The sequence below is a fragment of the Melozone crissalis genome, unplaced genomic scaffold (assembly GCF_028551555.1).
Source record: "Melozone crissalis strain CALT ecotype California unplaced genomic scaffold, PUWL_Pcris_2 ptg000014l_1, whole genome shotgun sequence".
Classification (NCBI taxonomy): Eukaryota; Metazoa; Chordata; class Aves; order Passeriformes; family Passerellidae; genus Melozone; species Melozone crissalis.
Genome location: NW_026535792.1, coordinates 10,440,763 through 10,453,317, shown reverse-complemented (window position 1 = coordinate 10,453,317; position 12,555 = coordinate 10,440,763). Strand labels below are relative to the sequence as shown.

The window sequence follows — 12,555 nt, the reverse complement described above, 5'->3', positions numbered from 1 at the left end:
ACACGTAGTTCTAGTTATTTCATACACCCAGAACTTAAAAATAAAATTACCTGTTTGCTGTGATGCATCAACCAACAAAACAATCTTTGATCTGTTCTCAGGACCTGATGAACTGGTCTCCTTCTGAGTGGCAACATTTTTCACTGGAGGACGTTTACTTTTTATGTGCATTTGTAGCTGCTGCTGCTGCTTTCAAACATTGCCACAAACACAAAAAAAAAAAGTTGATTAAAAATGAGATATGCACTTCCTCTGCAAAGACATTTTCTTTTTATACACTTCTACTTATCCTATTCAAAAGCAGACTTACTTTTTGAATGACTGGTCCCCTGTTAGTGCTTCTGCTCCGCTGAGTGGACAATGGAAAGACCTGGCCTGAGGGGCTGGGACGCTCAGTGCACTCTGCAGTAACTGTACTCACAGCGTTTGCTGCTTGAAAGGGTGCAGGATAGGGCGCAGGGAAAGGATGATAGAAACCCATGACCTGAGCACAGGGTGCTGGCATCAGCTGGTAGTAAGTATATTCTGTAGAAACAGGTGGCTGTGCAGATATTATAGGATAAGCAAGGTATGGTCCTGCAGGATTTGGGCTGGGTTGTTGCCATCTGATGTCATTGTTATATAATGGAAACTGCCTATTAAAAAAAAAGACAAAAAGAAAAAGAAAATTCAGGCCTTAATCATCCCTTCAAAAATAATAGCTCATTATAATAAGCTTCTAAACTCAACATATTCTTCACTAATTATGTGAAGAAAACTGGATACAGTTACACATAATACTGAATCAGCTACATAGTACCATGCCATGTTTCACCATGGCAGGACCCAAGCTGGACACCCAAAGCTTTGCTTCATTCAGAGAATCAGACAAAAAAACCATCCTGACTGCCCTAGATGATCCAAGAGCACAGCAGGTAACTTTGGGAGGGATTTTTACCAGACCTTCATAGCCAAGAAAAAGAAAAGGCAACAAAGAATATGATAAGAGAAAAGCAAAGGGAAGAATATAGGTAAAAGACTGAAGGCAGAGAAACTTCCTCCTCATACACAAGGGTTAAATGTGGTGAACAAAAACCTTAATAGACAGCCCATAATCACTGACTCCTCTCAAGCCTGCAAGTTCAAACCCATTTAAAACCAGATCATCTTCCATGAAGATCACAACCACTTATTACCTGTTGGATTGATTTTCCTGTACAAATGGATAGCAAGTGATCAGGTAGCTAGGGATTGGAGTTGGTTCCATGCCATTAATTCCTCCACTGTCGTTAGGAAGCGCCATTGGGATCATTAGTGTTTCTGGACCCTTCTTCTGAGGAATAAATGGTTCTACTTCAGCTGACAGCTTGACATTCTTAAGAGAAAAGAAACAATGTCTTCATTAGTTACAATAATAAATTGCTTGGGAAAATTTAGATTCATAAAGTTGTATGCAAAGAACCATGAACAGCAGGCAAACGGATGACAAGGCTACAGGATTTCTGCAGCAAACCAAGAGAGGTGGAAAACAGTTGGCAAGAGCTTATTGCATCCTTCCAATCAATGCAGGGTGTAATACAGATCACTAACATTTAGCATTTGTGTTAACCTTTACAACTGCAATGCAAGCACTAATTAATTTAAAAGGGACTGAAGCCCAGATCTTGCAGAGGATATATGAGTCGGAGCACAGAACGAAACCAAATTAGCACTGTATGTGGAGCACAGTTGTGTAGGCTTTCAGAAGTGAAACCAACATATGGAAGATGGAGTAATGCCTGGCCTGCTCTACAAAACTGACCATGTTTCTAGGCAATTATAAAAAAGACTTTTCAGCACTAAACCATAGTTTAACTGCTAAGAGATGATGCACCACAGAAGAACCCTCCCCACACACTCCAGCTGCTGCACAACTTGTACGCATTTTACAGTGTTAAGATTATGATTAAAGGTTTTAAACTGTGCTTTCAAAGAAAAGGACCTCCCTCAATCCTGAAGGTATCCTTAGTTTAAGATGGTTTTACTCACATTTTTGGTTTTGTACAACATAGCTTCTTACACTCAAACAATGAAAAATGTTGTAGTCAATAAGATAACTGCAGAACCAAAGACTCCTGAAATTCTATATTCCACTATAACTTACATTCAGATGAAAATAATCTCTGTTTTGTACAAATATTTCAGTCTAATTATATATGTCTCAGATTACTACCTCATGGAGTACCAAATACTAAGAAGATTTATTCTAAAGCAGACAAGAACTCCAAACATTTTTCCTTCCATATGCCTATAAAATAATCTCAAAGGTAACACATAACCTGTATGAGTACATGCTCTCATAGTAGAAAGATGAAATCCTAAATGTTTGCTGAGGACAGTCTTCTATCCACGCTACTGCCTCCAGAACATCCACATGAGCTGAAACAGTTAAATGGGAGCTCTGGAAGTATCATAGCAAGTAGTCCCACACCTACTACACACTTCTCACTCCATGCCTTTGCTCTGTGTCACATCCACAATCCATCCTGAGACAGCCTTCCCACCCAATATCTGAATCTCCAACTCCCCAAAACTTCTACTTAAATAAGATCCCATACTGGTTAGCACGGGAGTGGAAAAGGTAGGAAGGGCAAGTTCAAAAGTTTTTTGAAAAATACAGTTGTCCTGATGAAAAATATCTTTTAAACTGACAAGATACACTGTTCTTGGCAGGAAAGTTTATTTTAAAATTGTTTTCAGACTGTTCTGAAAATGCTTATGGCTATAGTATGGACATATATATATATAAATATAGATGGAATATAACATATGAAAGGATGTCCCATCCCTAGAAGTGTTAAGGCTAGCTTGGATGGGGCTTTGAGCAACCTGGTGTAGTGGAAGTTGGTGTAGTGGAAGGTGTCCCTGTCCATGGCAGGAGTTTGGAACCAAACAATGTTTAAGGTCTGTTCCAATGTAGGGCAGTCTGAGTCTATAAGCACGGATACAGGAGTATCACTCCTGCTGTACAACAAGATCTGCATTACAGCAGAACAATTACCTTATATCAATTAAATGCATTTCTTTATCATTAGTAGAGGGTGAACATTCCTTTCTTCTACAGTAACTCTTCTATTTCCTGAAGTTCCACTCAGAGGAAAAGCTGTGGGGCAGCTGCAGCAGCAGCACCGAACTTGTGCAACACAAATCAAACCCAGCTCTACCCAGAGCTTCCTCTCTGGCCTCGGGCACATCCCTCAGCTGCCTCGTGACTCGCCTACCCCTCTGCAGAGCTCCAAGGCATTCTCCTCCACACAAGAGAAAAACTTCTCATAAGTTTTTTTAAAGTGTTTATGTACAGTGAACACATAATAAGTACCAGAAATGCCAACACTGAAATCCCTCCCTGAAAGTTAAGAAGGTTTTTTTCCATGCTATTTCAAGACTGTGAGGCAAAAATATTTGCTTAAGAATAAATTTACTTAAGGGCTGGCCTACAACACTAGATCAGAGATATTCTGAATTGGAAGAGACCCACAGGGGTCATTGAGCCCAGCTCTGTAATGAATGGTCCATATGGGGACTGAACCCACAACCTCAGCATCATTAGCACCTGCTCTAATCCATGAGCAACCAAAAAAACATTAAAGGAACACACCAAGGGTGCTTCATCCCTGGACACACAGGAGTAAAGCTGGCATGAGTGTTTTATAAATGTGGCATTCCTAAGGAAACACTGAAAACTGCCAAACAACTATTCCTAACCTGCTGGTCACTGTCCTACCACAACATGCCAAGTGAACTTTAGCCAAGATACTAAAAATAAACCAATACTGGCTCAGAAAAGAGTCAAAACATTCTATTTGTCATTCATATTGGGACCAGATTTCCTGTTTTAAAGATCTCTCCTATGTGGCTGTCTGCTCTTTCCCTTATTTGAGAGATTAAAGTGAAAACACAAAAATCATTCTTTATTGACAAATCTCTTGCAGAATGGTCTCATGACAGTGATTTATGTGATATTGTGCTATATCATCACTCATCATTAGGATTGTGTCTTTCACATCAGATATTAGAAACAGAGCTGTAGCTGATCCAAGCAGGGAGTGAGTGATTCCCACCTGTGAGGCTGCTGTAGCAAAATATTTCTTGTCAATTCTCAAAGATAATCCCTACCTTACTTTTACATCCAAAGTGGATTCAATAAAATTACTTATTTGAATCTGTCCAGCAAAGAAAGGGTATGTTGGGGCTTTTTCTGGTTTATTTTAAATTTATTAAAAACCACCAGAAGACTCAACACTCTTATAATGTAATTTCATGATTTCAGGAAAATAATGCACATTCTTCTGCTTGGTTTTATCAGGTTCAAACAATTCAGAGATGCCCAGACTAGAAAGACAACTCTAATTCTTCCTTTCCTGTTGTCAGTCCCTTATACAGGTTATGATTACTACTGCTATGACAGAGCAATTACCTGATATATTTAATTATCATTTTCTGTACAGCTCAAAACAAGCTTAGCTTACCTGTAATGATAAAATAAAGATACAGTAGATCTTGTAATCACAAACACATCTGGGTGCATTAGAAAGTTAAATCCTTTTTTTGCTTACAGAACTCGGGGAGTGTCTGTTACTTAAAGGAATCAGAAGTGTGTTCCACATACCTCTCACATGCATTACACCTCACACACTTCTCTTGCGCAGTTCAGTCTGCACCTACAGGTTTGGTTGGTTTATGGCAGTTGGGGTTTTTTTAATCCTTTCAAGAAACTTGTTTGGCAAAGGATTTAGGGCAAACTTCTGCTTTCAGATTTTGCATTTTGTTCTGTAATGCACACAGAGAATATATGCTAACTCATCAAAACAGCAATTGAAAACTTAGAAACCTCAGTATAGGTGTTTCAAAATCATTCTGCAAGCATCATACATCCAATTCTCACATCATTTATACATTTCATTAGACAACAGGGCCCCATTTTCACTTTGGGGTAGAAAACAGAAAGGCAGCTCAAGTGTATTACCAACTAAACTAAATTAACTTCAACATATTGCTTCCTTAGAGCATTTTACCAGGCTTTCAAAAATACTTCAAGAGTTCTGTGTTTCACAGGCTGTGTGTTCAGATGAGGGCAGTAAATTTACCGACCTTGAAGCAAAAAGGGGAAACAAATGTACTAAGTCAGGTCAGACTGCTAACCAAACCAAAACATCAACAGAATCAACTCCGCAGGGTGATTCTCCAGACATCTCAGCACATTTCACAGATGGCCAGTGGTTTCATTGGACAAGGGAGGGAAACAAAAAAGCAACGCTAAGTAATTTGTCCAAAGCTATCTTAGCAGATCTTTTCAGGACCATAGATTTCTCAGCTAGGAGGAAATGTTGGTGAGGACAGACAGCAAAGTACCTCCTCTTTTTGATAAATGGCCTTCTTCCTTCATAGTGTAAGGAGCAAAATTGAAACAATAAAAAAAAGCCATCAATCAATTTAGTCTCAAGTAAAGGTGCTGCTAATTTCTCATTGCACTGGACAAACAGAAGGTATCTCCTACTGAAACTTGTAATTTCTTCAAACAGGAAAGGCTCCTTTGGTGAGCTACAGAAACAACAAAGCCAAAGAAGCAGTTTGGTGGTGGGTTTGGTTTTTTAAAAACTGACATGCTTAAGACTCAGGGGAAAATGCAACCAATAACAAATGAAGTAAACTCCAGAACACAAGACAAGCTCCTTTTTGTTTCAGAAGCAAACAAGAAAATTCATAAAATAAAGTGCATGCAAATATACGTGAACACAATTCCTCAGAGATTTCACCCACACAGTACAAGTGGAGTGCCACGCGCACACGAACAGCACAAACAGGATCATGCCACTGGTTCCCAACCACTGACAAGAAAGATCTGTCAAACACAAAAAGATTTGGGAGAAGGCTGCTCACTTTCCTTAATCCTTACAACAGAGCACTTGTGATACAAGCTTATGCTTTAATTGCTCTCACAGTATTGAGATTTATTCTAGTCTGCATCCTCTGAAACAAATGAGTGCCTTGCCACTGCCATCAGCAAATGCAAGGTGGTTTGATCACACCATCTAAAAGCAAACACTGAAAACACTGCAAGACCAAACTTATTTTTGACTGCAACTTTTTCATGTTTGTTCAACCTTTCACATCACAAAACCAAACAAAGCTTTATTGAAATCAACCTTTGATAACCAAACTCAATTCTAAATATAAATTTAAGTCATGCTGAAACATCAGATTTTCAATCAGCTGCCTATTAATGGAAACACACCCCTTCAAAAGAAACCAAGATTGAGACAGAAGCCTCTTTTGTAGATACCCCTAGTTTCAATTTACAAAACGTTTTGCAGCAGCTCATTACATATTTCAGTCCAACAATTACAAGTCTTTCAAGACAGCACATATACTGAAGAGCTCCTTTGTTTCCTATATAAAAGCTACTGTAGTCATCAACAGCTGCAAAGACAGAAGATGACACAAGCAGGAACAGACTGGTAAACTTTGTCCTATAGTTATAGCACTGTACATTTAATCTTAGAAAAGTTTTTGTTCATTGTAGCCTAATATCATTCAGCATTTTCCATTAAATAGGATTTCTGTCATCCTGCTCTCAGAGGAGAATGCTTAGACATCAATCTCACCATTTACAGGGTGAGAAAATAGACACAGATGCCACATCTCAGAGGGCTATAATAAAATCAGCTGGTTTACTGTCTCAAAGTCTGGAAACAAGAAGTCTCATCCCAAAGCAAAATAAAAACAGAGCTCAAACTTTTGGGAATTTTTTTTAAGAAAAACAATCCTGCTTCTGAATTCTGGATTTCATCATTTAAACGCCATGTTAGTAGTAAGGCAAGTCACAGTTCATCTATTTTAAGATAAACTTTGCAAATATGGAAGTCATTGTTTCTATAATTAGTTGCTTCTAAGTGGCAGATACCTCGGGAATGGTAAATATGCAGTCCAACTGGAAACACCAGCAGCAGGCCATTTAACGAAGCACAAAATTTCATCTTCCCTATTTACATTTAACACAGTCATTTCAACAGAGCACTTAAAGCAAATACACTATGAAGTGACTCTTTCCCTTTTCCCTCAGCTCATAAAAAGGGAATTGTGCATAACTCTCTTCCCTTTCACAGGATTAAGTATCATGTTCAGAACATAAAAAAGCTAAATATTTAACATTTTTACCTATATATAGCAAACAAGCAAGTGGCACAACATGACAAGCTAGCATGTTTAAACTCAAAGCCAGACTATTTAAGAAAAAAGAGGGGGGGAAACTAAAATTTAATACTCACACAAAGCTTGTCCAAAGACACAAAAAAGCTACCAAAAGGATCCTCCTCACTTACCTACTTTACAGCATTTAATAGTACAAACTTCTAAAACTCATACTATCCAAATGAAGTAGCAATATTTGAGTGCTTTGTAGATAGTGTACTAAAAGGATTAACCCAACCCGACTGATGCAAATCAGTCTCCTGATCTCCACAAACTAGTCAATGACAAATAATTTTGTACTCAAACAGTTAAGATATTCACAGAATCACATCAGTAACACTTAAATTCACCAAAGAACATATTCTAAAATAAGACAACACAAAACTCACAAAATCCAAAACTGTTTGGCACTTTGAAGATTCAAAAGAAAGCAACCTACAGGAAACCAGGCATTTTCCAGTTTTCCTCAGTTGAAAAATCTGCCACGGGTAAGAAACACTGAAGGAAACTGGACAGGATAAAAGAGCACAAAACCTGATCTAGATGTACTTCTATGACAATCACATTATCAAGCCACCTGTTGAGTGGTCATGAATAGCAGAGGTAAGCAGAACAGGCTGTCTTTAAGCAATACTAAAACAAAACACAGGTCACTGATTTTGCAACTTCACCTGATTTCTCAACTGTACTAAAGGAACCAACTGTTTTAATCACAGAGCAAGACAAAAGTAAAAGACTGAGAAAAATCAAAGCACAGCAATACCTTTGAAAGGGGAAGTTGTTTCTCTTTAGTTTTCTGTCATATTCTGCTTAAACAGAAAGCATCATCTGCTGAGTTTTCTCTCTTGTAGGAAGATAACCTACACTTAACTGCTGAAATGCATACACTTTTTAATGGGAAAAATTTTTTCTGGTGTAGACAGAAGTAAACTTACACACCCACTACAAAAATTATAACTACTCTTATCATAAAATAATTGTGTTCAAGCAGCTTTACTCAATTTTCATTTATGTCAGCTGCCAAAATATCACTGAGCATATTAAAACAAGTAATATTAAAAACTAGGTAACAGAAACCTTAAAGGCAGTTCAAAAGCAACATCTTTTTTATCAATTAGGTGTCCAAATGATCTTACAACCAGAAATCTCATACTGATTCACTAAGCCAACACCACAAAACTCTGTTTACCCATCAAAAGCATTTGTGATCTTCCCTTACTCTTGAAATACCACGCTAACACAGCACAATAGTTTTAGCTGCTCATACTCCAATTCCACAGCAGTTACTCCTATAAGCACATACTGTGCCTGAGAGAGCATTCTGAGGGAAGAAAGGAGAGAATCAGTACTGCTAACACACATTTGGAGGCTTTAATGCTCATTTATCAGATGTCATGCAGTACAGGCACAGAAAGGAGCCCAAATAATGAAAAAATGAAATGGCTCCCAAAACTGATGCAACCTGACCAAACACTTACACTGGTAACAAATGATTACATTCAATTCTTACAGCACAAAAGGGTCAAACCCAAAGCATCTAGGAGCCTCCTAATCAAGATGGTACTGTACAATGAGCAGACAAAAGCACCAAGATTGTTGAATCATTTTAGAAACTAATCAGGTATTCATTATTTGTCTGCCTAGAAGCCTTACTAGGGGATAAGGAACCAACAGGACCTGATATGCTGCAAACATAATAAACAAGATGATTCCTGCTTCAGAGTTTAACTACACCTTCAAGTCAAAAAACTGCACTTAGTTAAGACAATCACTCCAAGTCAACACTTTATACTGTAAATAACATAACAACTCTCTGTTTTCATGAACTATTTGACAGATGAAAAGAGAGTGGTTTGATAAGGACACGTGTGTGAACCTCCAGTACTGAAGAGCTCGAACAACAAAGAATAAATATTTCACAAGTGTACTGCAGTAATAATTGCAGATGAAACAAAGGGGAAAAAAACCCACCACACCAAAATCCAAGACTTTAAAGCAAAAACTACTACAGATTCAGCTAATGTAAGTTTCACAGAATAAGATCAGGTTTTCTATATGAGAGCAAATAAAAAGCATTAAAAAATTAAAATGATCACCACACCAAAAAGCCCAGGAAGAAAGCCACAGTGGGAGCCACACTGTAATAACACACACTGTTCACAAACTTCCTTAGATATACGCACAGAATGAAAAGCAGTGTATCTTTACAGAGTACATTATTAGTCATTATCTACTTTGCTACAGGAACCTGAGTTATTTTATTCCTTAACCCTACTATTAGAACCCCTGGAGACACCAAAGCTGAAAACTAGGAAACAAAGAGCTGTAAATCACCAATTTTCAACACATTCGGCTGAAACAGAAGCTTAGAAGTAATATCGGGCTCTAGCAGATGACATCATTCATTTGAGATACATCTTTTAGAACTACCTCCTGATGATGAAATGTTTTATTGCACATATGTAACAAATTATACAAATTCTTAAGTCCCTGCTTCTGTTTCTTCATACCTACACTAATAAAAGCTCATAAAAACAATGCAAACTGATTACCTCACAAAGCCAAGTTTAATACGGAAGAAAAAAATACAGCGACCTGTAGAATTAGTGAGCTACACCCACTCAGCGATGAGACCATCAGCTGTGTCCTATCACTGAAAACTTCAACCCAACCGTGACATTTACAGCAATCAACAAGAGTGATACCTCGATTGTGCTGCTAAGTTCTCAAAGAAACCTGTTCCTTTCTCCAGAAACCAAGTCTCTGCTACCGACCAGCCATGCTTAGCCTAAATGTCACTAACTGCGATACTTCCCCAAGCTTGAAAGAAAGCCTGAAGGAACAGGGGGGCGAAGAACAGACCCGAGTTTTGAATTCCCTTGGAATTCCCAGGGCAGCCGCTCGCGGGTTCCCGGCTCCCCCGGACAGCCGGGCCGGGCGCGGCCTGACGCCTCCCGCGCAGGGAGGGGACGGCGGCGGCGGCGGGCACACACCGAGCTCCGGCTTGCAGCCCGCAGAACGCCCTCTCGGCACCTCCCGAGGGCCGCTCTCGGCCGGCGCGGGGCGGCGGCTCCTCAGGGCCGGTCCCGGTGCTCTCACGAGCGGTCCCGGCGCCCCCCGCCCCGCAGGCCGCGAGCCGCGCCCCGCCCTGCCGTGCCGTGCGCTGCCCGCCGCTCGGCCGCTGCCGGGGCCCTGCCGGGGCTGACACGGCCGGGCCCGCTCCGCTCCCCGCCCTCACCGCCGCCCCTCCCGCCGCGGCCGCTCGCGGTCCCTTCGTACCTTGTCCGCTTTGTCCATGGCTCCAGCTGCGCCGGGCGGCGGCTCTAATGAGGGCGGCGGAGGGCCCGGGCCGCCTCCCCCATGGCGCTACTTCCCCCGCTGCGCTCCGCACACGCCCGGAGCGGCGCCGGCCCCGCTCGCGGTTATCACGGGAACCGGGACCGGCTACGCCACGGCCGGGGCGGGACGGGCGGTGGGGAGGGACCAGCTGAGACGGAAGCCGGGCGGGCTCAGGCCGGGAACGCCTTCGCTCCCACCGCGGCGGGCGTTCCCCTCCCGCGTTCCGCTGCCCGAAAACAAGCGAGGCCGTGACAGCAGCGTGGGGAAAAGCCGCGGGAATAAGCGCGGGGAGCGCTGTTCCCCCCGCCCGGGGCCGCTTCGCCTGCGGCCAGCGAGGGCGGCAGGTGCGCGGCGGGCCCGTCTGCTCGCGGGCGGCGCCGGGGGAGGCTCTGGCCGACGGTGTCCTTGAAATTATCTGGAACACCGAGAGAAAAAAAAACCAAAAAACCCTGTGATTTATTTAGAGGCAGAAATCTAAAAATGTCCCAGCAGCGTCTGGAGCGCAGGGCTGGGCTATGGAGCGGGTCCCGTGTGTGCAGGGACTGGAGCGGCAGCAGAGCGGGGCGATTCTGAGACGTGAGGCTTGTGTGACGTTCCTTTATTTTGCTGCCCTGCTTTTACATGTGGTGAATGATGAGTAACGCCAGCGAAAGCCGTGAGATCGTGTTCACCCGAGCCTGGAGAATGGAAACGCATGTAGGAGCCTGTGCTGCACATGATCCCATAACAACACACGATCCCGTAGTGTCTTCTGCAGGGGATGTCCCCGCATTTCATTACGCTAATAGGTCTGCTGCCTTGGGTTTAGTGGAAATGAGGCATGATTTATTTACAACTTGGTTGATTCATGGCAAGGGGAAGAAAAAGCAGAAATAGACTAAGTACCTTTGTAAAAGAAATACACAAAGGATATCCCAGATCAGACTCTTGAGCGCTTCCGAGTGAAATACATTATAAAAGTATTACCTATTAATACATGAGTCAGGTTCCTGCTTGATATTCTTTTGAGGAATAAATGGCTTGCTTTTTAAAGAAGCAAGAATGCCTGTATCTGAATTTGACAGCAGAAGAAGCTATCAAGAACGTCTTGACAGACCAATCTTGCTATAGCTTCCTAGATTGAACCTTTATAATTAATCTTTCCAGATTTATGATTCCACATAATAATTTTTCCTATAAAATTTTATTTATTGGACAAACCAACATAATCTCTTTGTACTTTCTTTGGAGTTGCTTTTCACCATTATAACTTCATATGTACCATATGGGATTATGAAGAGGGCTATTGCATGGCACAGCAAGATCTCATCTTGTGAACAGATGAGATGAACAGAGAACTGTGCAGACTGTCACTGCCTTCTGTGCTATTCCATCCACATTAGCAGGAGCACCATCTAAGTGTAACTTTTGCCTAGATGTCTGCAACATTATGTATGTTCTGTGATTTAAGTTTTCATGAGGTCACAGTACACAAATTCATAGGTCCCACTGAGCATATGGGAAAGGGAGTGTAACCCCAATTAAATTGAACTTACAGGTTTCTACTAACTTCAGTGAGTACAGTGTTTTACTACCAGTGGAGAGAACAGGAGAGCTGCTGCAATGTCCTAACTGATACAGAAACCTCATCTGAACTGGAAAAGCTGCAGCAGTTGTATGCTTTATATGCACTTCTGTAACCCAGCACTTTTCTTAACAAGATTAAATGGTCAGCAGAACTCATGTAAGTGTTTATAATGCTAGGAAGCCATTTCAAGGTGGAAAGGCAGACTAATTTGAGGTTATGAGGTTGTGTTCCCAGGGGCTTTTACACAATGAGATTTGTTATTTCAACACAAGTCATGAAAGTAAAACTAGGTAATAAGCTGGTTGTACACAGAGCTTTCAACTGATGCAATAGAACAGCATTTCATCAGTAACTGATGAACTTAAATATGAGATGGAAATCTACAGATAAATTATTATGAAACATAAGCTACCTAAACTTCATCTCACTTAAACAACAAA

At 41.2% G+C, this 12,555-nt stretch overlaps 1 protein-coding gene across 1 annotated transcript in view; it reads right to left on the bottom strand.

The window, feature by feature from the left end:
- Positions 1-10,691, bottom strand: part of SECISBP2L (SECIS binding protein 2 like) — a 28,154-nt gene extending 17,463 nt beyond the window's left edge. Inside the window, exons 1-4 of the mRNA XM_054272731.1 lie at positions 10,489-10,691; positions 1,176-1,354; positions 311-635; positions 51-186 (exon numbers count right to left, since the gene is read on the bottom strand). Coding sequence (XP_054128706.1) covers positions 51-186; positions 311-635; positions 1,176-1,354; positions 10,489-10,506 — 658 coding nt within the window. The 5' untranslated portion in view covers positions 10,507-10,691. The remainder of the gene's footprint in view (positions 1-50; positions 187-310; positions 636-1,175; positions 1,355-10,488) is intronic.
- Between the last annotated feature and the right edge of the window lie 1,864 nt (positions 10,692-12,555).